Source organism: Papio anubis, chromosome 20 (assembly GCF_008728515.1).
Source record: "Papio anubis isolate 15944 chromosome 20, Panubis1.0, whole genome shotgun sequence".
Lineage (NCBI taxonomy): Eukaryota > Metazoa > Chordata > Mammalia > Primates > Cercopithecidae > Papio > Papio anubis.
In genome coordinates, this window is record NC_044995.1 from 9,730,963 (window position 1) to 9,758,926 (window position 27,964).

Here is a 27,964-nt window from a genome sequence, read left to right on the forward strand (position 1 = left end):
GTTTTTTGTATTTTTAGTAGAGATGGGGTTTCACCGTGTTAGGTAGGATGGTCTCGATCTACCCTGACCTTGTGATTCGGCCTCCCAAAGTGCTGGGATTACAGGTGTGAGCCACCGCACCTGGCCAATGCCATTGACTCGTATGTGCACTTCCAAGTGGTTAAAATGATAAATATCAGGGTGTTTATATCTAAAACCCTCCCTGACATCATCTTCTCTACATCTCCGATTAACTCAGCGACCGTGGCTGAATGCCTGCCACCTTTCAAATATTAGGTCAGGCACTCGGTATCGGCAGTTTTATCAATTATAAATGCTTTAAGCTGCATAGAATTTTAAACGTTAATAATAGTGGTTATAAATCTTCAATACAAAAGCTGACTTTAAAATTATTGGTAAAATAAGATTAGAAATGTCTTAAGAATTGTTAGCGTTTCTGTTTGCATTTATTGAACAAGTGGTTTTGTGCTTATCCCTGCAGAATACTATGAGATTTGCCATAAGGGTTATAAAACTATAAACTCAGCCGGGCACAGTGGCTCACGCCTGTAATCCCAACACTTTGGGAGGCTGAGGTGGGCGGATCACCTGAGGTTGGGAGTTCGAGACCAGCCTGACTAACATGGAGAAATCCCATCTCTACCAAAAATGCAAAATTAGCTGGGCATGGTGGTGCGTGACTGTAATCCCAGCTACTCAGGAGGCTGAGGCAGGAGAATCGCTTGAACCCGGGAGGCGGAGGTTGCAGTGAGCCGAGATTGCGCCACTGCACTCCAGCCTGGGCAACAAGAGCAAAACTCCATCTAAAAAAAAAAAAATTGTTTTTTTGTAGAGTTGGTTTTCACTATGTTGCCCAGGCTGGTCTTGGAACTCCTAGGCTCAAGCAATCCGCTGACCTCAGCCTCCCAAAGTGCTGGGACTGCAGGTGTGAGCTACTGCGCCTGGCCCCACTGGGTCCTTTCTTAAAGATACATGAAAAGAATCAAACGCAACAGTGAAGGTAAGTCAGTCCCCCGATGGCAGAAATTGGGGTGCCTCTGGCATCTGGTCAGTTGAAGCCAAGGACACTGCTCAGCATTCTTCAATGCACAGGACAGCCCCACCGCGGCAGAGAATGATCCGGCCCTCGGTGACACATGTAGGTGTGATTGATGGCATTTAGAAAGAATATTATCACGCCGGGCGTGGTGGCTCACGCCTGTAATCCCAGCACTTGGGGAGGCCGAGACGGGCGGATCACGAGGTCAGGAGATCGAGCCCATCCTGGCTAACACAGTGAAACCCCGTCTCTACTAAAAATACAAAAAAATTAGCTGAGTGTGGTGGCGGGTGCCTGTAGTCCCAGGAGAGTGTCGTGAACCCGGGAGGCGGAGCTTGCAGTGAGTGGAGATCGCGCCACTGCACTCCAGCCTGGGCGACAGAGCGAGACTCCTTCTCAAAAAAAAAAAAAAAAAAAAAATATTATCACTTGTTTCCCATAAGAGCAACTTAGAGAAAGAAAATGGTATTCTTAAGGCCTTCTCTCCTATGAGGCTCCAAGCCAGGGTTGCCATCGCAGAAGATGCTGGACTCGGTTTTTCCTTGAGGGAATTGTACTCAAGGTGATGTACATGTCACCCTGGGTGCCCCTTGGGTGGTTTGGAGAAGTGCTCGGACTCAACACGCCCTGATGAGTCAACAGCAGCCAGCTGGACCCGTCTTCTGGCTCGCGGTTCACGGGCTGTGTTTATCCCTCTGGTACCTTCACAATCACCTTGGGAGATACGTTGCCTCTGGATCACGCCAGGCAGGTTCTCCCTGTGCGACTGTGTGCTGCAGGGCTGGAAATCAGGGTGGCACTCCGCTACAGCGGCAACCTGACTAGGAAGGCAGGAAGATGCTGCCATCTTTAGAGTTTGTCCTTTGACTTTACTCGATATGAATGAAGATGGGGCACTTCTACACTGCACAACAGAAGTCCAGAAAACTTTCTGGAGATAGTGAGAGGGTGATGCAGCGAACAGCTATGACTGATGACTGCCCTCACCTCTGACTCCCGCTTCCTCCCCGCTTTCTGAACGCACATCCATCACCAACCATAGGTTCTTGTTTGGGGTTTGCTGGCTGGAAAAAAAAAAAAAAAAAAAAAAAGGAAGCCTGGCTTTCTACTAAAAACCACTTCCTTTGCCCATTTATCAAACTCAAACCCTCGGAGGGCCACATAACATCATCCTCCATCCCAGGCAACGAAGTGTTTCTGGAGTACTCTGGTCTATCAGGGACCTGGTCAGTTGCCATCGCATATGTATGTGGGGCCAGCCCCTGTGCCACCGAAGAGGGGGGATGTTGGAAACTTGTTACAGCCGGGAGCGGTGCCCCCTTGGTTCAAGCAGTTCTTCTGCCTCAGCCTCCCTAGTAGCTGGGATTACAGGAGTGCACCATCACGCCTGGCCAGCGTTGTGTACTTTTTATCACAATTTAAAAAAGGAAAGAGTGCCTGGGTGAGTCCTACGCACCTATTCAGAGAACCAGAGGCTTTGAGGTTATCCTCAGCCCACCCATCTCATGGGGTGGTTTTTTTGAGACGGGTCGCAGCTCTGTCGCCAGGCTGGAGTGCAGTGGCGGATCTCCAGCTCACTGCAAACTCCGCCTCCCGGGTTCACGCCATTCTCCTGCCTCAGCCTCCTGAGTAGCTGGGACTACAGGCGCCCGCCACCTCGCCCGGCTAGTTTTTTGTATTTTTTAGTAGAGATGGGGTTTCACCGTGTTAGCCAGGATGGTCTCGATCTCCTGACCTCGTGATCCACCCGTCTCGGCCTCCCAAAGTGCTGGGATTACAGGCTTGAGCCACCGCACCCGGCCGGGAGTGTTTTTCAAACTTGCTTTTCTCCCAGTGAGAAATAACGTCCTACACACACACACACTCCTGTCGGCGTGCTTCCGATTCCCCCTCCTGGTATCACGCCCTGGAGGGGTCCACTCCTCTTGGGCTGAGTCTGTAACTTGCCCCCAAGCAAGAGCATACAGCAAGCTCACGCACACACGTGGTTGTTGGTGTGATTCAGTTTCTCCCGGTTGTTGGAGTCTCCGTTCCTCCCTGGCTTCTCCACAGGGCCACTCACCATGACAGCTGGCTCCACCACAGCAAGACAGAGGGCTGGCAGGAGGGATGCTACCACCACAGAGGTGGGTTTTGTAGCCTAACCACAAGACTAACCAACTATCACCTCTGCCCTAACCTACTGCTAGAAACCAGTCGCTGCGCCGGGCGCGGTGGCTCACACCTGTAATCCCAGCACTTTGGGAGGCTGAGGTGGATGAATCACGAGGTCAGGAGATCGAGACCATCCTGGTTAACACTATGAAACCCCGTCTCTACTAAAAATATAAAAAAATTAGCCAGGCACGGTGGCGGGCGCCCTTAGTCCCAGCTACTCGGGAGCCTGAGGCAGGAGAATGGCATGAATCCAGGAAGCAGAGCTTGCAGTGAGCGGGAGATCACGCCACTGCACTCCAGCCTGGACAACAGAGCAAGACTCTGTCTCAAAAAAATAAAAATAAAAAAGTCGCTACATCTCCCCACAGTCAAAGGGAGGTGGTCTCACTGTGGGGTCCACTGGAAGTTGCCTACCAGAGTCAGGTCATCCCAAATACACCCTCCAGCCGTTGGGTATGGCATCAAAAAGAAAACTACGGCCAGGTACAGTGGCTCATACCTGTAATCCCAACAATTTGGGAGGCCATGGCAGAAGGATCACTTGAGCCCAGGAGTTTGAGACCAGCCTGGGCAACATAGCAAGACCCCACCTCTACAAATAATTAGCCAAGTGTGGTGGCGTGCACCTGTAGTCCCAGCTACTCAGGAGGCTGAGGCAGGAGAATCACAGGAGGTCGAGGCTGTAGTGAGCTGTGATGGCACTGCACTCCAGCCTTAGCAAGAGTGAGACCTTGTCTCTAAAAAGCAAAAAGGGCTGGGTGCACTGGCTCACACCTGTAATTCCTGCACTTTGGGAGGCCAAGACGGGTGGATCACCTGAGGTCAGGAGTTCAAGACCAGGCCTGGCCAACATGGTGATGCCCCGTCTTCAATTAGCCAGGTGTGGTGGAAGACGCCTGTAATCCCAGCTACTCGAGAGGCTGAGGCATGAGAATCGCTTGAACCCGGGAGGCAGAGGTTGCAGTGAGCCGAGATCATGCCATTGCACTCCAGCCTGGGCAACAGAGCGAGACTGGGTGGCTGTTTTGCATACTGTAGGATATTGAGCAGCATCCCTGGCCTCCCCAGTATCTCAAATATGAAAACATGTTTTATATCTCGATTACTGAGCTTTTCAGTGTCTCCTTCGGTTCTGCACCTAAGCTGAGAGCCCCTTCCTCTCACCCTGATCTCTACCCAGTTTCTAACAAGCCGTCTTGTAAGATGCCCAGACTGAAACAGTTATGGCCTGTGAAAGGGGTGAAGGGAGCTTTCATCTCTAAAACGTCTGAACTTCTGCATGGCCTGTTGCCCTGGTGATAAACTAAAAGGAAGAAATCCAGGAGTTGCCTTTGTTCAGCTCATGGGCATTCACCCATGCACAGAGGAAAAAGTAAAACCTACGACTCAAGTACATTTTCTTTTCTTTTTTTTTAGTGAGCAAGTTTGAGAGTCTGCAGTTTGGACTACCATGAGAATTGATAGGAAGGTGGGAGCCCCAGGCAATCCCAGGTCCTGTAGCAGCAGCTGGTGGGGTTCCCACTCCAAGCCGTGCAGAGCCTGAACTCGGGATGACACCTGCACCTGCTTTCTGGCCTGGCTCTGGCACAGGAAGCCCTCAGCAAACGCCCCTGGCAAGGGCTGTGCACAGCCACAGTGAACAGACAACAGCTCGCCGCACCACACTGTCACGGGAGACAGCGGTTATTCTGAAGAAACCGTTGAAGAAACCAAGGCTCAGAGAAGACCCTTGTATGCACAAGGTCCCACGGGTACCCAAGAACCCGAGTGTCAGACAGCTTGCCCATGCTCTTTGCGGAGCACCCTGGAGCCCTCCCCCACAGGCACCGCTGGCTCTCCTGACATGGCCCACAAGTACATGGAGCCTGTGCCTCCTCGGCCATTGCCAGTTTAGATTCCCAGGGGAAGCATCAGATGGCCCCGCTCCCGTGCTGGCAGCAGAGCACATGGGATCAGCCTGAGCCCAGTGGTCACCCGCAGGCCAGTCCACTGCGGCCAGCACCGCCCCCTAGAGGATGCTGCGGGCATGGGGGCCAGCGGTTCTCAGTCTCCCAGCTCAGGTGGTGCCAACACCGCCCCCTAGAGGATGCTGCGGGCATGGGGGCCGGCAGTCCTGGGTCTCCCGGCTCAGGTGGTGCCAACACCGCCCCCTAGAGGAAGCTGCGGGCATGGGGGCCGGCAGTCCTGGGTCTCCTGGCTCAGGTGGTGCCAGGAAGCTGCGGGCATGGGGGCTGGCAGTTCTCAGTCTCCTGGCTCAGGTGGTGCCAGCATCGCCCCCTAGAGGAAGCTGCGGGCATGGGGGCCAGCAGTCCTGGGTCTCCTGGCTCAGGTGGTGCCAGGAAGCTGCGGGCATGGAGGCTGGCAGTCCTGGGTCTCCCAGCTCAGGTGGTACCAACACCGCCCCCTAGAGGAAGCTGCGGGCATGGGGGCTGGCAGTCCTGGGTCTCCCGGCTCAGGTGGTGCCAGGAAGCTGCGGGCATGGCAGACAGCGGCCCTCGGTCTTGCGGCTCCATCCTGGCTTTCAAATCTGCTCCAGAAGTTATCTGGGAAGGGGCTGCTCCCTCACCGAGGGAGCCTCTAAGCCCACCAGGCGGGCGCTTTCAGCCCAAAGCCTCCGGGCCACCTCCTCATCCTCAGCCTCGGGGGCTGGGGCCTTCTGTTTGAGTCCATCGAAGTACTTTCCGGAAACATCTGCCAGTTCCTCTGCCACGGCCAGGTATGTGCTGGGTTGGGCGGCCAGCTCGGGGCCCTTGACCAACAGCCAGAAGATGGGCCCTGCAATCAGCGCACAGGGCACTCAGTCCACACACGCTCAGAGAAGCAAGGAAGCCACAGGGCACTCGGTCCACACACACTCAGAGAAGCGAGGAAGCCACAGGGCACTCGGTCCACACACGCTCAGAATCAGCCCACAGGGCACTCGGTCCACACACGCTCAGAATCAGCGCACAGGGCGCTCAGTCCACACACGCTCAGAGAAGCGAGAAGATGGGCCCTGCAATCAGCCCACAGGGCGCTCAGTCTGCACACACTCAGAGAAGCAAGGAAGCCCCACTCCCCCGTCAGGGAGCTCCGGGCCCCTGGAGTCCCACAGAGCCCTCCTCCAGCCCCTTCCCCTTGGCTCCCTCCATCTGCAGTTCCCTTCCCTGGCACTGCCCAGGCTAATCCCTCCAGACCAGGGATCAGACCAGAAGCTGCCTCCCCCAAGGAGCCCTCCTGGCTTTGTCCAGGAAAATGGAAGCTCTCCTCCTCTTAGCCCCAGTCCTCACCCTACCCCATTTCTCCTTAAATAACTTACTAAATGCACCTAGCACCAGCCTCAGGTTAATAATTTTTTTTTTTTTGGCCAGGCAAGGTGGCTCAGGCCTGTAATCACAGCACATTGGGAGGCCGAGGCAGGCGGATCGCCTGGGGTCAGGACTTCCAGACCAGCCTGGTCAACATGATGAAACCCCATTTCTACTAAAAATACAAAAATTAGCTGGGCGTGGTGGTGGGTGCCTGTAAGCCCAGCTGTTTGGGAGGCTGAGGCAGGAGAATCCCTTGAACCCAGGAGGCGGAGGTTGCAGTGAGCCAAGGTCGCACCATTGCACTCCAGCCTGGGTGACAAGAGCAAAACTCCATCTCAAAAAAAATAATTTATATATAATTTATTTTTGGAGACCTGGTGTCTGTCACCGTCACCCAGGCTGGAGTAGAGTGGCGCAATCTTAGTTCACTGTAATCTCTGCCTCCCAGGTTCAAGCAATTCTCCTGCCTCAGCCTCCCGAGTAACTTGGACTTCAGGCACCCGCCACCACGCCTGGCTAATTTTTTTTTTTTTTTTTTTTTTTTTTTGAGACAGAGTTTTGCTCTTGTTACCCAGGCTGGAGTGCAATGGCACGATCTCGGCTCACCACAACCTCCACCTCCCAGGTTCAAGCAATTCTCCCGCCTCAGCCTCCCGAGTAGCTGGGATTACAGGCATGCACCACCACACCCAGCTAATTTTGTATTTTTAGTAGAGACGGGGTTTCTCCATGTTGGTCAGGCTGGTCTCAAACTCCCGACCTCAGGTGATCTGCCCGCCTCGGCCTCCCAAAGTGCTGAGATTACAGATGTGAGCCATCACGCCCAGCCTTAATTTTTGTATTAATAGAGATGGGGTTTCACCATGGTGGCCAGGCTGGTCTCGAACTCCTGACCTGAGGTAATCCGCCTGCCACAGCCTCCCGCAGTGCTGGGATTACAGGCATGGCTATTAGCCTGGCCAAGTTAAGATTCTTGATGCCAACCACTCACCCACTCCATGTTTTTCAGGATTATAAACACTAGTTATAAAGCTTCAACTGGCTGGGGGTGGTGGCTCAGGCCTGTAATCTCAGCACTTTGGGAGGCTGAGGCAGGTGGATCACCTGAGGTCAGGAGTTTGAGACCAGCCTGACCAATATGGTGAAACCCCACCTCTACTAAAAATACCAAAATTAGCTGGGCATGGTGGTGTGCACCTGTAACCCCAGCTACTTGGAGACAGGAGAATCGCTTGAACCTAGGAGGTGGAAGTTGCAATGAGTCAACATCGTGCCATTGTAGTCAAGCCTGGGTGACAGAGCAAGACTTCATCTTAAAAATATATAAATAAGGCCGGGCGCGGTGGCTCAAGCCTGTAATCCCAGCACTTTGGGAGGCGGAGACGGGCGGATCACAAGGTCAGGAGATCGAGACCATCCTGACTAACACGGTGAAACCCCGTCTCTACTAAAAAATACAAAAAACTAGTCGGGCGAGGTGGCGGGCGCCTGTAGTCCCAGCTACTCGGGAGGCTGAGGCAGGAGAATGGCAGGAACCCGGGAGGCGGAGCTTGCAGTGGCGCGATCTCGGCTCACTGCACTCCAGGGCCTGGGGACAGAGCAAGATCATTCCAAAATATATATATATATATATATATATATATAAAAATAAATAAAGCTCCAACTGTTCATTCCGCCTGTTCTCTGGGCGGGGCACTGTGCTGGCCCTTTTAAGGAAGGTCTTGTCTAACCCTCCCAGTGCCTGTGAGGTGAGTCCTGTTATGGCCTCCACTCTGCAGATGAAGAAACAGGCTCAGAGGGGTAACAGCACTTCCCCAGGAGGCGCGGCTGGTTTGGGGTGAAGCTGGAGTTACCCTGAGCACAGCCTGACTCCAGGAGTCAGCTCCACGGCCTCTTCCTCTGAGACACGGTTTTCTCATCGGCCAGTGGGGCTCTGCCTGCTTCCTGAGGCTGTTAGAGGCTGGCAGGCCAGGTCGACAGAGGAAAGGGACCCGTCCTGTGCCTCAGAAGACACAGGCGAGGAGCAGGCATGCGGCCCCAGGGACCGTCTCTGAGGGAGGGTCCTGGGCCCCGGGCTGAGAAAGCAGGGGTGGAGGGCTCAGCGTGCAGACCCCAGGCTGGGAGGGACTCACCGAGCGTGGTGCTGGAGAAGGTGGAGCCATGGATGCCCGTGTGTCTGCCCAGCTCTGTCCTGGCCACGCCGGGGTGCAGGGCGTTGACAGTCACACCAGAGCCTGGGGAAGAAAGAGAAGACTGAGGGAGAGGTCCAGCCTCACCTGGAAGGCTGTGGCAGCCCACACCCAGCTGTGGGGCTTCCGGGCGCCAGGCTGCTTCCTACACTCAAACCCCGTCGTTCCTCTTGCTCTGAAATCTTAGTGAAGTGGTCTTATCTTGCAGGCGGCTCTGCCACATGGCTGCTGGGAGCCGAGCTGTCCTGGAGCACTTGATAAACCCAGAACGCTGAGCTCACCCCAGGAATCCAAATCGGTGGGTGACGGTGGGATCTGAGATACTGTAACTCTGACCAGCTCCCACTGGGGCTGGCACCGCTGGTCCACAGACGGTCTTTCAGAAGCAAAGGCCCAGCACAGATTCCTCAACCTCAGCACTATGGACGCTGTGGATCGGGAGGAGTGAGGGGCCGTCCTGTGTGCTGTAGGACCTGGAGCAGCATCCGGGCCTTTACACTCCAGATGCCCAGAGCAATCTCTCCCCCACCCAGATGTGATCACTGTGTTTCCAGGCATTGACAACTGTGGGCCAGAACTGCCCCTGGTTGAGACTCACTGGCTGGAGCCAAAAGGCTGAGCTGCCTGCCCAGCAGCAGCAGGGAAGGACACCTGATCCAGGCAGACTAGACCACCTGGGATGAACAGACAATCAGCAGAAGAACAATCGATTAGTGATGTCTGCTTCAGGCACCAGAAGGGGGCAGGGTGGTCCGTGTGCTCTACTTTTGCGGATTCTGTTGTGGAGCCACAGCTTGGCCTCCCATCAGCCTAGGATCATGGAAGGGCTGCTCTAGGCTCAGAGTAAAGCAAGAGGGAGGCTGAGCCTAGCGCCCCATACCTTGCAGCCGCCGGCTCAGCTCCTTGGTGAAGAGGACGATGGCCAGCTTGCTCTGGCAGTAGGCGGCTTTGGTGTCATACTTCCTCGTCTGCCAGTTCAAGTCATCAAAGTCTATGTGCCCAGCAACATGGGCCAAGGACGAAAGGTTGATGATCCGCGAAGGGGCTGAGGCTTTCAGCTTGTCCAGCAGCAAGTTCGTCAAGAGAAAGTGACCTGGATTAAGGATGACAAAAAGGTCACTTTTGGCTCACGCCTAAAATCCCAGCACTTTGGGAGGACGACGGGGGAGGATCGCTTGAGCCCACGGGGCAGCCGCCTGCCCAGGCCTCACCCAGGTGGTTAACGCCAAACTGCATCTCGAAGCCGTCCTCGGTGGTCCAGTGGGGGCACCGCATCACGCCCGCGTTGTTGATTAGAATGTCCACTCGCTCCTCCTCTGGAAGGGAGGGGTGGGGAAGGAGACATCAGGGAGAGGACAGACCCCAGCCCGAGGCAGCAGTAGAAACGTTCCTGTACTCCCAGAACCCGTGAACATGGCCTGTGCCGGAAACAGGGTCCGTGCTGAAGTGGCCACGTCAGGAAGAGGTCATTAGGGTGAGCCCAATCCAGTGACTGGTGTCCTTATAGGAAGGGAAAACAGAGACAGAGACACACAGGGAGAAGGCCACATGTGGACGGAAGCGGAGACCGGAGAGGCGCAGCTCCAAGATGAGTGTGGGCGCCCCCGCTGGAAGTGAAAGAGGCTGGGAGGATTACCGCCCGTCTCACAGGATCACAGCCACAGGGACACCGTGATTCAGGCTGCCGGTTTCCGGACCCGTGAGGGAATGCATGTCTGAGGGTGTAAAGCCACTGGGTTTGAGGTACCTCGTTACAGCAGGCCCAGGACACTCACACCCTCTCCTTCTAAGCCTTGGGACTCTTTCCTGCAGGAGCCCTGAGGCCAAACAGGGTTACCGGTGCGAGCACTGGCACCGCAGGTTTGCAGGTGCGGTTTCATTCCGAAGCCTGCCACCTCACTCACACAGACAACCAAAGGGCACACAGATGGAGACTGCAGCCTCAGTTTCCTCAGCTGTAAAATGCGCTGAACCATAGGGCCTTCCTCCCTATATCGCTCGGCTCAGGTTCCATAACAAAGTGCCACAGACAGGTGGTTTAAAACCTCACAGACCTGGCCGGGCGCAGTGGCTCACGTCTGTAATCCCAGCACTTTGGGAGACCGAGGTAAGCGGATCACCTGAGGTCAGGAGTTTGAGACTAGCCTGACCCACATGAAGAAACGGCGTCTCTACTAAAAATACAAAATTAGCCAGGCGTGGTGGCGGGCACCTGTAATGCCAGCTACTCAGGAGGCTGAGGCAAGAGAATCGCTTGAAACCGGGAGGCAGGGGCTGCAGTGAGAAGAGATCGCACCATTACACTCCAGCCTGGGCAACAAGAGCGAGACTCCATCTCAATCAATCAATCAATCACAGTCCCAGAAGCTCGATGTCCCAGATCAAGGTGTGGGCAGGGCTGGTTCCCTCTGAGGGCCCTCAGGGAGAATCTGCTCTGGCCTCTCTCCTTGGCTCACAGGTGACCGTCTCCTCTCTCCCTTCTCCCTTCCTCTTCCCTTTGGAGCTGTCTCTCTCTTTTTTTTTTCTTTTTAAATTTTATATGCATATATATACTTTTTTTCAGACATGGTCTCACTATGTTGCCCAGGCTGGTCTCAAACTTTTGGCCTCAAGCAATCCTCCTGCTTTGCCCTCCCAAAGTGCTGTGATTTCACCACGGCCTATTTTTTTTTTTTTTTTTGGAGGTGGAGTTTCATTCTTTTCGCCCAGGCTGGAGTGCAATGGCGCGATCTCAGCTCACCGCAACTTTCACCTCCCAGGTTCAAACAATTCTCCTGCCTCAGCCTCCCGAGTAGCTGGGACTACAGGCATCCGCCACCATGCCCGGCTAATTTTTTGTATCTTTAGTAGAGACGGGGTTTCACCATGTTGGCCAGGCTAGTCTCAAACTCCCGACCTTGTTATCCACCTGCCTCGGCCTCCCAAAGTGCTGGGATTGCAGGCGTGAGCCACCGCACTCGGTCCACTCGGTCTATTTTTTATATTTCTTTGAGACAGGGTCTTTCTCTGACACCCAGGCTGGAGTACAGTGGCGTAATCACTGCTCACTGCAGCCTCAACCTCCCAGGCTCAAGCAATCTTCTTGCCTCAGCCTCCCAAGTAGTTGGGGCCACAGGCACACGCCACCGTGCCCGGCTGGCACGTCTGTTTCTGGGTGGAAATTTCCCCTTTTAATAAGGACACCAGTCACTGGATTAGGGCCCACCCTAATGACCTCATTTTAACTTGAGGACCTCTGTCAACACCCACATCTAAATGAAGTCACATGCTGAGGGACGGGGGGGTCAGGACCCCAACCTATCTTTGAGGGTGGCGGACACGATGGAATTCATAATGCTCCCAAAGTGGTTTTCTTTTTTTGTTTTTTTGGGGTTTTTTTGAGACGGAGTCTCACTCTGTCGCCCAGGCTGGAGTGCCATGGTGTCATCTTGGCTCACTGCAACCTCTACAGCCTGGGTTCAAGTGGTTCTCCTGCCTCAGCCTCCTGAGTACTGGGATTACAGGTGCCTGCCACTGTGCCTGGCTAATTTTTGCATTTTTAGTAGAGACGGGGTTTCACCATCTCAGTCAGGCTGGTCTCGAATTCTGAACCTCGTGATCCACCCACCTCCGCCTCCCAAAGTGCTGGGATTACAGGTGTGAGCCACTGCACCCAGCCTGTTTTTTTTTTCCTTTTATGAGAGGGAATCTCACTCAGTGGCCCAGGCTGGAGTGCAGTGGCGCGATCTCCGGCCATCAAACCTGCACTGCCAGGGGTTCAAATTCTTCCTTTCCACCTCAGCTCTCAAGACAAAGGCTGAAACCACAGGCAACTGACACATCACTTTTAACAGCCACTCTAAAAATTTTGGTAGAGGCCGGGCTGTAGCCTCAAGCCTGTAATCCCAGTGACTTTGGGAGGTCGCAGACTACGGATCACGAGGTCATCAGGAGATCGAGACTATCCTGGCTGGGCACTATGAAACCCCGCCTCTAATACTAAAATACAAAAAAACTAGCCGGGCGAGGTGGCAGGCCTGTAGTCCCAGCTACCGGGAGGCTGAGGCAGGAGAACATGTAAAAACCCTCGGGGCAGGAGCTTGCAGCAGCGGAGATCCCGCCATTGCACTCCAGCCTGGGCGACAGAGCAAGACTGCCTCAAAAAAAAAAAAAAAAAATTTTGCAGAAATGGGTTTGCTGTAAGCTGCGCAGGCTGATCTCACCTCGAGCCAAGCAATCCACCCACCTCGGCCTCCCAAAGTGCTGGATTAGTGGTGCATGGACCAGCAATCGGCCTGTTGTCTTGCTTATCTTAGGAACTGCCTCTAACCTTTTTTTTTTTAACACAGGGTCTCACCCCTGAGTGCAGTGGTACAATCAAAGCTCACTGCAGGCCAGGTGGCTCACGCCTGTACTCAGCACTGTGGGAGGGCCGCAGGCGGCGGATCACCTGGAGGTCAGGAGTTCAGACCAGCCTGACCAACATGAAGAAACGCCATCTCTATTAAAAATACAAAATTAGCCAGGTATGGTGGCGCATGCCTGTAATCCCAGTTACTCGGAAGGTTGAGGCAGGAGAATCACTTGAACCCAGGAGGCGGAGGTTGTAGTGAGCCGAGATCCTGGCATTGCACCAGCCTGGGAAACAAGAGCAAAACTCCGTCTCAAAAAAAAAAACCTCACTGCAGCCTCAACCTCCCAGGCTCAAGCAATCCTCCCACCTCAGCCTCCCAAGTAGGTGGGACTACAGGTGCACACCATCATGTCTGCCTAATTGTTTTTTGTTTTTTTGTTTTGTTTTTTGAGACGGAGCCTCGCTCTGTCACCCAGGCTGGAGTGCAGTGGCGCGATCTCAGCTCACTGCAAGCTCCGCCTCCCTGGTTCAGGCCATTCTCCTGCCTCAGCCTCCTGAGTAGCTGGAACTACAGGAACCCGCCACCACGACTGGCTAATTTTTTTGTATTTTTAGTAGAGACGGGGTTTCACCGTGTTAGCCAGGATGGTCTCGATCTCCTGACCTTGTGATCCACCCACCTCGGCCTCCCAAAGTGCTGGGATTACACGCGTGAGCCACCACACCCATCACGCCTGCCTAATTGTTTTGTACTTTTTGTGGAGATGAGGTCTTGCTATGTTGCCCAGGCTGATCTCAAACTCCCTGATAAACAAGGCTGTGGGCACTTCCTGGGGCTCTTTGCTTTGCGTTCTTTCTAGTCTGGCGCTGGAAAGAGCCACGGCTTCCAGCTTTGTCAGAGTGTCACTCACAAACTGTGATCTTCCCAAAACTTCTGTTTCCCAAAGTGCCGGGATCACAGGCGTGAACCCTTGCACCTGGCCTGCCCAAATGTGGCAGAATACACATGACATAAAATGCACCATCTTCACTATTTTTAAATCCACTGATGTCTTCACGCCTGGCTGTTGATCTTAGGAAAACACCAAAAAGCTGGTACTTGATTTGCTAAAAATGTCACAGACACAGCTTTACTTCATCCTCTAGAGAATATCAGAAAATAGAAGGAATTATTATTCCATTTCCTGGAAGAGAAACGTGTGGCTAAGGAAAGGAGGCACGCCGGGCGCTGTGGTCAAGCCTTCGTAATCCCAGCACTGGAGGCCGACGTGGCTGATCACGAGGTCAGGAGATCGGTGACCATCCCTGGCTAATGCGGTGAAACCCTCAAAAATACAAAAAACTAGCCGGGCGAGGTGGCGGCTTCGTAGTCCCAGCTACCGGGAGGCTGGAGGCAGGGAGAATGGCGTGAACGCTGTGGGAGGCATGGAGCTTGCAGTGAGCTGAGATCCGCCACTGCACTCTAGCCTGGGCGACAGAGCGAGACTCCGCCTCAAAAAAAAAAAAAAAAAAAAAAAAAAAAAAAGAAAGGAGGCATCAGGCCGGGCGCGGTGGCTCAAGCCTGTAATCCCAGCACTTTCGAGGCCAAGACGGGCGGATCACGAGGTCGGGGAGATCGAGACCATCCTGGCTAACACGGAAACTCGCCTCTACTAAAAATACAAAAACTAGCCGGGCGAGGTGGCGGCGCCTGTAGTCCCAGCTACCGGGAGGCTGAGGCAGGAGAATGGCGGACCCGGGAGGCGGAGCTTGCAGTGAGCTGAGATCCCGCCACTGCACTCCAGCCTGGGCGTGACAGAGCCGGTGACTGGGCCTCAAAAAAAAAGAAAGGAGGCATCACCTGCCCAGGTGCATCCAGCCTGGGTCCTTGATGCCCACAAGGCCCTGCACTGTCTCAGGGACCTCATCATGCTCCGGAGACCTGTCTCCACAAGCCAGAGACAGGATGAGAGGCGCCGCACGGGATTACCTCGGACAGTGTGCATGAAGGCAACAGTGCTGTACCTGGTACACAGCAGGTGCTTAATAAATATTCATCCACCTCTGAGACTGTTCTCACTGTTCTTTGTGATCTCACCATAGCGCCTCTCACCTACCCCACAACAGTGCCAGCTCTTTCTTGATCCCCAAGGGCACAGCAGGGGCTCAATATGAATGAATGAATGAATGAGCAAACCTGCACCTGCACCTGCACCTGCACCTGCCTCCCTATGGCTATGAGTGGCACAAGGACAGCTCTGGTTCACCTCACACCTCCAGCACCTGGTCAGGTCTCAGATCGCCTTTGCTAAATAAATGAGGTCCCACAACTCCCCCTTTCCTTGTTCATTTCCTGAGTACCCGTTAGCTGAGTGGGGCACATTGACTCCAAACAAGAAAGCTTTGGCCCTTTCAGTGCCAGACTAGAAAACACAAAGTAGCCGGGCACAGTGGCTCACACCTGTAATCCCAGCACTTCGCAGGAGGCCGCAGGCAGGGGATCAAGGTCAGGAGTTCAAGACCAGCCTGGCCAACATAGTGAAACTCATCTCTACTGAAAATACAAAAACAGCCAGCCATGGTGGCATCATCGCTTCATAGTCCCTCGAGGCTGAAGCAGGAGAATCGCTTTTTGAATTCGGGAGGGCGAGGTTGCAGTGAACCAGATATGCCACTGCACTCCGTGCCTGGTGAACAAGACTCATTCAAAAATTGGTAGGGAGGCCAGGTCTTGCTCTGTAGTCCACCTTAGTGTGCAGTGGCACAAACACGGCTCACTGCAGCCTTGAACTCCTGTGCTCAAGCGATCCTCCTGCCTCAGCCTCCTGAGTAGCTGGGCTATAGGCACACGCAGGAGGCCCGCTAATTTTTTTTTTTTTTTTTTTTGAGACAGAGTCTTGCTCTGCTGCCCAGCTGGAGTGCAGTGGCCGGATCTCAACTTCACTGCAAGCTCCGCCCTGGGTTTACGCCATTCTTCTTGCTCCCCAGCCCCGGTGCTGGGACTACAGGCGCCGGCCACCCCTGGCTAGTTTTTTGTATTTTTTAGTAGAGACGGGTTTTCACCGTGTTAGCTGTGATGGTCTCGACTGACCTCGCGGATCCGGGCCTGCCTTGGCCTCCCCAAAGTGCTGGGACTACAGGCTTGAGCCATTGCACCTGGCCTTTTTTTTTTAATCTTTGGTACACACAAGGTCTCACTATGCCTCCTACGCTGGTCTCTAACTCCTGAGCTCAAGCAATCCTAAGAGAAGAGATTGTAAATGTGGTCACCACAAAACAAAATAAGTATTTGAGGTAATAAAGATATAGCTTTTTTGAGACTGAGTTCGTTTATCACCAGGCTGGCAAGTGATGGTCGATCTCAGTCATTCAAAGCCAACACTCACTATCTTCTGCCCGAGTAGCGACCAGGCGCCACATCACCGGTTTTTGTGGTTTTAGAGACGGTTTCAGTTAGATTCGATCTTTCGACCTTCGGATCCGCCGTTTGCCTTCCAGTGTTGATTAGGTTTGAGCCACCGCTACCGCCATGCACATATGTTAATTAGCTTGGATTTAGTAATTCTACAACGTATACAATGTACATCATGTAATGCACATATACAAGTGTAGGCCGGACGCTGTGGCTCTCTGCCTTGCAATCCCAGCACTTTGGGAGTCGGTGACGGAGGATCACGAGGTCAGGAGATCAGACCATCCTGGCTAACAAGGTGAAACCCCATCTCAACTAAAAAATACAAAAATAACTAGCCGGGCGAGGTGGCGGCGCTCTGTAGTCCCAGCTACTGAGGCTGAGGCAGGAGAATGGCGTAAACCCGGGAGGCGGAGCTGAAGTGAGCTGAGATCTCGGCCACCGCATCTCAGCCTGGGCTTACAGAGCAAGACTCCTCCTCAAAAAAAAAAAAAAAAAAAAAAAAAAAAAAAAATATATACAAGTGTACCCAAGTGGTCAACTAAACAATAAATAATTTTAATGTATTCTTGAGTCTATTTAAAGATGAACAAGAAGAGAAAAAGCTAGAGTATGGTCCCAGTTTTACATGAAAATATATAAATTCACACACACAAACCAATTAGAAACAAGACTGGAAAGAAATCCATCAAAACTTTAACAGTGATTCTCCTGGGGTTGGTGCAGATCAAAGGTGTTTAGTTCTGTCTTTGATGGAGTTTCGTTTCAACACTCCAGGCTGGACTACTACAGTGGCACAGCCAGCTCGCTGCAACCTCTGCCTCCCAGCTTCACGCCATTCTCCTGCCCAGTCTTCCCAAGCAGCTGGGATTACAGGTGTGCACCACCACTGGCTAATTCTTGTATTTTAGAAATAGGTTTCACCATAAAGAAATAAGGAGTTCAAATCTCCTGATAAGTGATTCACTGCTTTCAAAGCCTTTCCAAAGTGCTGGGATTATAGGCATGAGCCACCGCACCCAGCCAGTTCTGTCTTCTTTACACTGCAGTATTTTATAAATGTCCCATAACTAACACATATTTATTTAACCATGGTGGGGAAAGCAATTGATCAATAAATACTTAATAAGGCCAGGCATGGTGGCTCAAGCCTGTAATCCCAGCACTGTGGGAGGCCAAGGCGGGTGGATCACTTGAGCCCAGGAGTTTGAGACCAGCTTGAGCAACATGGTGAAACCCTAGCTCTACAAAAAAAAAGAATTTTATATATATATATATCTATATGAAATAATTACTCTGTGTGGTGGCATAAGCCTATACTCCCAGCTACTTGGAAGTGGGAGGATCACTTGAGCCCAGGAGGTTGAGACTGCAATGAGCCATGACTGCACCACTGCACTCCAGCCTCGGTGACAGAGCAAGACCCTGTCTCAAAAAAAAAAAAAAAGAAAAAATTAGCCAGATGCGGTGGTGTGCTTCCATAGCCCCAGCTACTCAGGAGTCTGAGGCAGGAGGATCACTTGAGCCCAGGAGGTCAAGGCTGCAGGGAGCTGTGTTTGCGCCACTGCACTCCAGCCTGGGTGACAGAGACAGACCCTGTCTCTTTTTTTTTTTTTTTGAGACGGAGTCTGGCTCTGTCGCCCAGGCTGGAGTGCAGTGGCCAGATCTCAGCTCACTGCAAGCTCCGCCTCCCGGGTTTACGCCATTCTCCTGCCTCAGCCTCCCGAGTAGCCGGGACTACAGGCGCCCGCCACCGCGCCCGGCTAGTTTTTTGTATTTTTTAGTAGAGACGGGGTTTCACCGTGTTGGTCAGGCTGGTCTCGATCTCCTGACCTCGTGATCCACCCGTCTCGGCCTCCCAAAGTGCTGGGATTATAGGCGTGAGCCACCACGCCCGGCCGACAGACCCTGTCTCAAACAAACTAATTATTCAGGCCGGGCGTGGTGGCTCACGCCTGTAATCCCAGCACTTTGAGAGGCAGAGGCAGGAGGATCACTTGAGGTCAGGAGTTCGAGACCAGCCTGACCAACATGGTGAAACTGTCTCTATCTAAAACACAAAAAATTAGCCAGGCATGGTGGCGGGTGCCTGTAATCCCAGCTACTCAGGAGGCTGAGGCAGGAGAATCATTTGAAACCAGGAGATGGCGGTTGCAGTGACACCATGGCACTCCAGCCTGGGCAACACAGCGAGACTTCGTCTGTCTCAAAACAAACAAACAAAACATAAAGTCAGCGGGGTGCAGTGGCTCACGCCTGTAATCCCAGCACTTTGGGAGGCTAAGGCAGATGGATCACCTGAGGTCAGGAGTTCGAGACCAGCGTGGCTAACGTGGTGAAACCCCGTCTCTACTAAAAATAAAAAATTTGGCCAGGCGCAGTGGCTCAAGCCTGTAATCCCAGCACTTTGGGAGGCCGAGACGGGTGGATGACAAGGTCAGGAGATAGAGACCATCCTGGCTAACCCGGTGAAACCCCGTCTCTACTAAAAAATACAAAAAACTAGCCCGGCAAGGTGGCGGGCGCCTGTAGTCCCAGCTACTCGGGAGGCTGAGGCAGAAGAATGGCGTGAACCCGGGAGGCGGAGCTTGCAGTGAGCCGAGATCACGCCACTGCACTCCAGCCTGGCCGACAGAGTGAGACTCTGTCTCAAAAAATAATAATAATAAATAAATGAATAAATAAAGTCATTGCTTGCAGGCTGTACAAAAAAAGGCAGCAGCTGGATTTGGCCCCTAGCCCATGGTTTGCCAAAACTCTGCTCTGAAGTTTGCTTGCTCCATTCACTCCTCAGAGCCTGGCCCTGGGAGCCGCCTCTGCCAGTCCTCATCCCACACGGCCAGCATTCTCCTCCTACCTTCAATGATCTTCGCTGCAAACTCTCGGATGGACTTGAGGGAAGCCAAGTCCAGGTGCCGGGCGTTGACGTGGTGATTGAGAGTCTCCCCGCGGATGTCCTTTGCCGCCGCCTCACACTTCTCCATGTCTCGGCAGGCCAGGATGATGTTGCCTCCTGAAAACCCAGGATGGAAAAAGATTTAAATTAATAATCCACGCCTGGCCGGGCGCGGTGGCTCACGCCTGTAATCCCAGCACTTTGGGAGGCCGAGGCGGGCGGATCACGAGGTCAGGAGATCGAGACCATCCTGGCTAACACGGTGAAACCCTGTCTCTACTAAAAATACAAAAAATTAGCCGGGCGAGGTGGTGGGCACCTGTAGTCCCACCTACTGGGGAGGCTGAGGCAGGAGAATGGCATGAACCTGGGAGGCGGAGCTTGCAGTAAGCCGTGATCACGCCACTGCACTCCAGCCTGGGCGACGAGCGAGACTCCGTCTCAATAATAATAATCCCGTCCTAGGTACTGATCCCAGAGAAATGAAAACATATGTCTACACAAAAACACGTGCACCAGTGTTCACTGCAGCATTCTTCACAAGAGCCAAAAGGTAGAAACAACCAAATGTCCATCCGTGAATGAAGGGCTAACAAAATGTGGTCCATCCATAGAGATGGAATATTAGCCATGAAAAGGAGTGAAGCACTGGCTCACGCTACAGCAAGGATGACCCTCAGAAATACTGTGCTCAGGGAAAGAAACCAGACACGAAAGACCACACAGTGTCCAGTCCCATTTACATGAATGCTATGTGTATGATTTCACACCTATGAAATGCCCAGAATGGGCAAATCCATAGAGAAAGAAAATAGAGAGCCGGGCGCGGTGGCTCAAGCCTGTAATCCCAGCACTTTGGGAGGCTGAGACGGGCGGATCACAAGGTCAGGAGATCGAGACCATCCTGGCTAACACGGTGAAACCCCGTCTCTACTAAAAAATACAAAAAACTAGCCGGGCGAGGTGGCGGGCGCCTGTGGTCCCAGCTACTCGGGAGGCTGAGGCAGGAGAATGGCGTAAACCCAGGAGGCGGAGCTTGCAGTGAGCTGAGATCCGGCCACTGCACTCCAGCCTGGGCAACAGAGCCAGACTCAGTCTAAAAAAAAAAAAAAAAAAAAAGAAAGAAAATAGATTATTGGTTTTCTAGGGCTGCGAGGAGAGGGAATTACAGCTTGATAGTTAAAAGTGAGCAAGGTTTCTTTCTAGGGTAACAGAAATGTTCTAAGATTGACTTTAAAGATGGTTGCATCACTCTGCACTCTGACTATACTAAACATCATGGAATTCATCAGGCATGGTGGCTCACACCTATAATCCCAGCACTTGGGGAGGGCATTAGGACTTTTTTTCTTTTTTTCCTGTTTTTTTTTTTTTTGTAGTTGGAGTCTCACTCTGTCACCGAGGCTGGAGTGCAGTGGCGCAATCTCAGCTCACTGCAACCTCCACCTCCCAGGTTCAAGCGATTCTCCTGCCTCAGCCTCCCGAGTAGCTGGGATTACAGGTGCCTGCCACCACACCTAGCTAATTTTTTTTTTTTTTTTTTTGTATTTTTAGTAGAGACAAGGGTTTCACCATGTTAGCCAAGCTAGTCTTGAACTTCTGACCTCAGGTGATCCACTCCGCAGCCTCCCAAAGTACTGGAATTACAAATAAGCCACAATGCCTGGCCTCCAATTTTTTTGTTGTGGTAAAATACAAATCACTTAAAATTTACCATCTTAACCCCCTTTTCTTTCTTTCTTTTTTTTTTTTTTTTTTTAAGTCAGAGTCTCACTCTGCTGCCCTGGCTGGGTGCTGGCACCATCATAGCTCACCTCAGCCTTGAAGTCCTGGGCTCAAGTGACCTGGGACTACAGGCACCACCTGTGCCAGCATGCCTGGCTAATTTTGGTATAGATGTGGGTCTTGCTACGGTGTCCAGGCTGGTCTGGAAACCCTGGCCTCAAGTGATCCCTGCCTTAGCCTCCAAAAGTGCTGGAATTATAGATGTGAACCGAGACCAGCCCTCTTAACCATTTTTAAGCGTCCAGTTCATTGGTATTAAAAACATTCATGGTGGCTCACACCTGTAATCCCAGCATTTTGGGAGGCCGAGGCAGGTGGATCACTTGAGGTCAGGAGTTCAAGATGAGGCCAACATGGAGAAACCCCATCTCTACTAAAAATACAAAATTAGCTGGTTGTGGTGCCACATGCCTGTAGTCCCAGCCACTCGGGAGACTGAGGCAGGAGGATCACTTGAACCCAGGAGGTGGAGGTTGCAGTGAGCTGAGCGTTGCAGTGAGCTGAGCGTTGCAGGAGGTGGAGGTTGCAGTGAGCTGCACTCCAGCCTGGGCGACAAGAGCAAAACTCCCTCTCAAAAAAAAACCAGTAGTAATAATTTCTAATATTGTGCAACCATCACAACCACCTATTTCTCAAACTGTGTCGTCTTCCCAAACTAAACTTCTGTGCCCATTAAACAATTAACTCCCCATTCTCCCCTCCCCTCCCAACCCCTGGCAAGCCATTATTCAAACTTCTCTATGAACTGAACTCTAGGTAGCTCCTATAAGTGGAATCATACAGTATTTGCTCTTCTGTCGACTGACTGATTTCACTTCGTAGAATGTCCTCCAGGTTCATCTGTTTCAATGACCTTACTTTTTGTTTTGCTTTGTTTTGAAGATGGAGTCTTGCTCTGTCGCCAGGCTGGAGTGCAGTGGTGCGATCTCGGCTCACTGCAACCTCTGCCTCCCGGGTTCAAGCGATTCTCCTGCCTCAGCCTCTCGGGTAGCTTGGGATTACAGGCACCCACTACAATGCCTGGCTAATTTTTGTATTTTTAGTAGAGATGGGGTTTCACCATGTTGGTTAGGCTGGTCTCGAACTCCTGACCTGGTGATCCATTCGCCTTAGCCTCCCAAAGTGCTGAGATTAGAGGTGTGAGCCACCATGCCCAGCCAGAATGCCTTTCGTTTCTTTTTTTTTTTTGAGACGGAGTCTCGCTCTGTTGCCCAGGCTGGAGTGCAGTGGCCGGATCTCAGCTCACTGCAAGCTCCGCCTCCCGGGTTCACGCCATTCTCCCGCCTCAGCCTCCCGAGTAGCTGGGACTGCAGGCGCCCGCCACCGCGCCCGGCTAGTTTTTTGTATTTTTTAGTAGAGACGGGGTTTCACCGTGTTAGCCAGGATGGTCTCGATCTCCTGACCTGAGGATCTGCCCGTCTCGGCCTCCCGAAGTGCTGGGATTACAGGTGTGAGCCACTGCGCCTGGCCAATGCCCTTCGTTTTTAAGGCTGAATCATATACCACTGTCTACAGAGGCCACACTCTGTTTCTCTGTTCATCTGTGGATGGGTGCCTGGCTTGTGAATAACGCTGCAGTGAGCATGGATGTGCAAATCTCTCTCTGAGAGCCAAAGCAGGGGAGATTTTACCTCTCTTGGCCAATTCCAAGGCGGTCTGCTTCCCGATGCCTGTGTTGGCGCCCGTCACGATGACCGTCTTCCCAGGGATGGTGGCCTTGCTGGGACAAGCCCCACCAGTGACATAGTCCCTGACGGTGAGAAGCGGCATGGTCAGTCCTGTCTGCCAACTCTCACTCCACGTGCCGCTGACTGAGTGATCTCAGGCAAAGCCGTCTGAGCTCACTCACGTCCCCCAACTGAAACACGGACATCATCACATCACACCACAGGATCTCCGCCCTGTTCTCCATGATGACTCCACCCAGTGTCTGGTGTGTGGAACGCCTTCCGCAAGTGACAGCCTTTTTTTTTTTTTTTTTTTTTGAGACGGAGTCTCACTGTCACCCAGGCTGGAGTGCAGTGGCTCGATCTCAGCTCACTGCAAGCTCCGCCTCCCGGGTTCACGCCATTCTCCTGCCTCAGCCTCCCGAGAAGCTGGGACTACAGGCGTCGCCACCGCGCCCGGCTAATTTTTTGTATTTTTAGTAGAGACGGGGTTTCACCGTGTTAGCCAGGATGGTCTCGATCTCCTGACCTCGTGATCCACCCGCCTCAGCCTCCCAAAGTGCTGGGATTACAGGTGTGAGCCACCGCACCTGGCAACAGTCGTTATTTTATAAATGCCCACTGCATGAGATTCCCAGCTGGGCGAGGTGGCTCACACCTGTAATCCTAGCACTTTGGGAGGCCAAAGTCGGGGGCGGGGGGGCAGGTCACTTGAGGTCAGGAGTTCCAGTCCAGCCTGGTAAACATGGGGAGACCCCCATCTCTACTAAAAATACAAAAATTAGCCAGGCGTGGTGGCGCACACCTGTAATCCAGCTACTAGGGGGACTGAGGCACGAGAACTGCTTGAACCTGGAACGCGGGGGTTGCAGTGAGTCAAAATGGCGCCAGCCTGGGCAACAGGGTAAGACGCTGTCTCAGAAAAATTTTAATTTAAATTTTTTTTTTTTTTTTTTTTTGAGACGGAGTCTTGCTCTGTTGCCCAGGCTGGAGTGCAGTGGCGCAATCTCGGCTCACTGCAAGCTCCGCCTCCCGGGTTCACGCCATTCTCCTGCCTCAGCCTCCCGAGTAGCTGGGACTACAGGCGCCCGCCGCTGCGCCCGGCTAATTTTTTCTATTTTTAGTAGAGACGGGGTTTCACCATGGTCTCGATCTCCTGACCTTGTGATCCACCCGCCTCGGCCTCCCAAAGTGCTGGGATTACAGGCGTGAGCCACCGCGCCCGGCCTAATTTAAATTTAAAATGCCCACTGAATGAGATTTCCGTGGCTACTGTACACATTACCACAAACTCACAAACTTAGTGGCTTAAAACCACGTAAGTACATCCTCCTACAGTTCTTTAGGTCAAGAGTCCAAAATATGTCTCACTGGAATAAATCAAGGTATTGGCAGAGTCAGGTTCCTTCTGGAGGCTCTAGGGGAGAATCCATTTCCAGCTCCTACAGATCGCCACATTCCTCCACTCCTGGCCCCGCCTCCATTTTCAAACCACATAATCACTGGAACCTCTCCTTTATTTATTTTTATTTATTTTTTTATTTTTATTTTTATTTTATTTATTTATTTATTTATTTTTTTGAGACAAAGTCTCACTCTGTCTCCCAGGCTGGAATGCAGTGGCCTGATCTCGACTCACTACAACCTCTGCCTCCCGGGTTCAAGCGATTCTCCTGCCTCAGCCTCCTGAGTAGCTGGGACTACAGGCGTCCACCACCACTCCCCGCTAATTTTTGTATTTTTAGTAGAGACGGGGTTTCACCATATTGGCCAGGCTGGTCTCGAACTCCTGACCTTGTGATCCGCCCACCTCAGCCTCCCAAAGTGCTGGGATTACAGGCGTGAGCCACCGCACCCGGCCTTTATTTTTATTTTTTTGAGGCAGAGTCTCACTCTGTCGCCCAGGCTGGAGTGCAGTGGTATGATCTCAGCTCACTATAACCTCCGCCTCCCAGGTTCAAGCGATTCTCCTGCCTCAGCCTCCTGAGTGGCTGGGATTACAGGCAAGTGCCACCACGCCCAGCTAATTTATTTTGTATTTTTAGTAGAGGCTGACTTTTACCACGTTGGTCAGGCTGGTCTCGAACTCCTGACCTTGTAATCCGCCTGCCTTGGCCTCCCAAAGTGCTGTGATTACAGGTGTGAGCCACCACACCTGACAACCTCTCCTATCTTCCATCTCCCCTCTGACTGAGCCTCCTGCTCCCTCTTATAAGGACCCTATAAGACTACAAGGCAGGCCCGGCACACTGCCTCACACATGTAATCCCAGCACCTTGGGAGGCGAAGGCAGGAGGATCACTTGAGGTAAGGAGTTCAAGACCAGCCATGGCCAACATGCTGACATCCCATCTCTACTAAAAATACAAAAATTAGCAGGGTTTGGTGGTGCGCGCCTATAGACTCAGCTACTCAGGAAGCTGAGGTGGGAGGATCACGTGAGCCCAGGGAGGCTGAGGCTGCAGTGAGCTGTGACAGCGTGACTGCACTGCAGCCTGGGGGACAGAGAGACCCTGTCTCAAAAAAAAAAAAAAAAAAAGACTACATGATAATCATAAGATACTTCACTTGGCTGACCACGGTGGCTCATGCCTGTAACCCCAGCACTTTGGGAGGCCGAGATGGGCAGATCACCTGTGGTCAGGAGTTCAAGACCAACAGCCTGACCAACATGGAGAAATCTCATGCAAAATACAAAATTAGCCAGGCGCTGGGCACGGTGGCTCATACCTGTAGTCCCAGCACTTTGGGAGGCCAAGGCGGGCTGATCACGAGGTCAGGAGATCCAGACCATCCTGGCTAACACGATGAAACCCTGTCTCTACTAAAAATACAAAAAATTAGCTGGGCGTAGTGGCGGGCGCCTGTAGTCCCAGCCACTCAGGAGGCTGAGGCAGAAGAATGGCATGAACCCGAGAGGTGGAGCTTGCAGTGAGCCGAGATTGCCCCCACTGCACTCCAGCCTGGGGGACAGAGCGAGACTCCATCTCAAAAAAAAAAAAAAAAAGAAATTAGCCAGGCGTGGTGGCATATGCCTGTAATCCCAGCTACTTGGGAGGTTGAGGGCGGAGAATTGCTTGAACCCGGGAGGCGGAGTCTGTGGTGAGCCAAGGTCGGGCTACCGCGCTCCAGCCTGGGCAACAAGAGCAAAACTCCGTCTCAAAAAAAAAAGATCCTTCACTTAACACATCAGCAAGAACCTCTGACACCTGAGGTAATGTAGTCACAGGTTCCGAGGATTAGGACGTGGACCCCTCAGTGGAGCCATGACTCTGCCCACCACACCCATGTCCCACAGAGGCTAATGCTGGAAACAAGCCATCCAGCAACAGGAGGCTGAGCAGGTAACACAGCACTGCACCCACAGGACAGAAGGGCACCATGCAATACAGTGTCCACCAGCCACTAATTTTTTAAGTAAAAAAAATTAGTTTTTTTTTAAGTAAGTTTAAATTAAGAAGGCCGGGCGAGGTGGCTCACGTCTGTAATCCCTGCACTTTGGGAGGCCGAGGCGGGCGGATCACCTGAGGCGCAGGTGTTTGAGACAAGCCTGGCAAACATGGCAAAACCCCGTCTCTAAAAAAAAAAACAAAAATTAGCCGGGCGTGGTGGCGCACCTGTAGTCTCAGCTCCTGGGGACTCTCAGGTGGGAGGATCACCTGAGCCCAGGAGGTTAAGGCTGCAGTGAGCCACGAGCGCGCCACTGCACTCCAGGCTGGGCAACAGAGCCAGATTCTGCCTTTAAAAATAAACGAACAAATAAATAATACAATAAAATAAAGAGTTTAAAAGTCTGGAAGGAAAGCAACATTTACAAGGGCCCAGGTTCGCCCTTCCCTCCGAGTGACCTTGGGCCGGTGACCTGGCCGGCCAGAGCGCAGGTTTGCCCCACTTGGGGCGGACACTGCCGGTCGGGAGCTGCGGGGGCCGGACCCGGGTGCGAGGGGCGGGGGTCTCCGCCGCCTTCCCTGCCCCTGCGCGGGAGGCCTGCCTTGACCGTGCACGCGGGGCTAGAAGGTACTCACCTGAGCAGCACGGCGGCGCCTGCTAGTGTGCCCAGCGCCGACAGCGGCAGCAGGTAGCGGCTCATGCCGGGCCGGGCACACGGGTCGGGGGTCGAAGCGGAGCTGGCTGCACACCAGCCGCCCCGGCCCCTCGGAGGAAGAGCGCGCGGCGCAGCCACCCACGTGCGGAGGCGCAGGCGCGGCGGGGCCCGCGGGTTCCGGAACTGGGCTGCGAGGGGCGGGCCGCGGGCGGAGGGGGCGGGGATCCCAGGGGCGGGACCTATGAGCATGGTCCTGAGCGCTGTCACAGCTGGGAGAAGTGGTTTCAGGAGCCTATGGGCGTGGCTACGTCAGGGGGCGGGGCCTATGGTTTGTTGGGATGACGTCATACTTGCCGCGCCATGTAAGGCGCGACACAGCTCTGGCGTGAAACAGGTTCGAATCCCACCACTGTCAATTCCAGACTGTGACCCTCTGTGTGTCTTTCAAATATATCAGCCTATTCCTTCATCTGGAAATGTGTGTTTACCTTCTTCATAGACTTTTGGGGATAATTTGAGAATTTCCATGCACAGAAACAAGGATCTAGTAGCCTGCGGGTACCCAAGCTCCTGGGGTCCTGCGGGAGAAGGCAGCTGGGGGCCTGGACTCCTGGGTCTGAGGGAGGAGGGGCTCGGGGCCTGGACTCCTGGGTCCAAGGGAGGAGGGGCCGGGGACATGGACTTCTAGGTCCCAGGGAGGAGGGACAGGGGCCTGGACTCCTAGGTCTGAGGGAGGAGGGGCTGGTGGCCTGATTGATTTCCAAATTCTCAGAATCTCATCCCTATGTCTGGCTCTGCACAGAGATGCCTTCCCTGAACTCTGCCGGAACTACCTTTCTTAGATTGAGTATTGCAGACAGTCCTGCACTTACCTGTCCATGTTTATCACCCCCACCAAACTGGAATGCTGCTTCCCCTTGCACTGCTCAGAGAGCATATCTGATCACCTCCTACCCCTGACAGTGCCTGAGACTCCAGAAGCAGACACCGGCTGGGAACAGGGAAGAATTCAATCCAAGTCACTCTAGGAGTAAGTTTTCTTCCGCATCAGATGAACTGTCATCTTCTTATGTGAGTCCCGCCATAATGGAGATTACACAGACAGGAAGAGCTATTTTTTTTTTTTTTTTTGAGACGGAGTCTCGGGCTGTGTCGCCCAGGCTGGAGTGCAG

The 27,964-nt window shown here is 53.0% G+C and overlaps 1 protein-coding gene across 1 annotated transcript; it reads right to left on the bottom strand.

The window, feature by feature from the left end:
• Positions 1-4,587: 4,587 nt before the first annotated feature.
• Positions 4,588-26,971, bottom strand: RDH13 (retinol dehydrogenase 13). The gene is made up of 7 exons (XM_031659281.1): positions 26,773-26,971; positions 22,712-22,830; positions 19,257-19,412; positions 9,887-9,991; positions 9,556-9,768; positions 8,619-8,720; positions 4,588-5,971 (listed from the first exon to the last, which is right to left on the bottom strand). Exons 1-7 carry the CDS (start codon positions 26,835-26,837, stop codon positions 5,736-5,738), a joined length of 996 nt encoding a protein of 331 aa, XP_031515141.1. The 5' UTR covers positions 26,838-26,971; the 3' UTR covers positions 4,588-5,735.
• Positions 26,972-27,964: the final 993 nt, after the last annotated feature.

Coding starts and splice junctions, on each gene's coding strand:
- RDH13 (XM_031659281.1), bottom strand. CDS start 26,837: ATGAGCCGCTACCTGCTGCCGCTGTCGGCGCTGGGCACACTAGCAGGC. Junction 19,413..22,711: donor CTTGGAATTGGCCAAGAGAG/GTAAAATCTCCC, acceptor CTGGGTTTTCAG/GAGGCAACATCATCCTGGCC. Junction 8,721..9,555: donor GCTGAGCCGGCGGCTGCAAG/GTATGGGGCGCT, acceptor TTTCTTCCCCAG/GCTCTGGTGTGACTGTCAAC.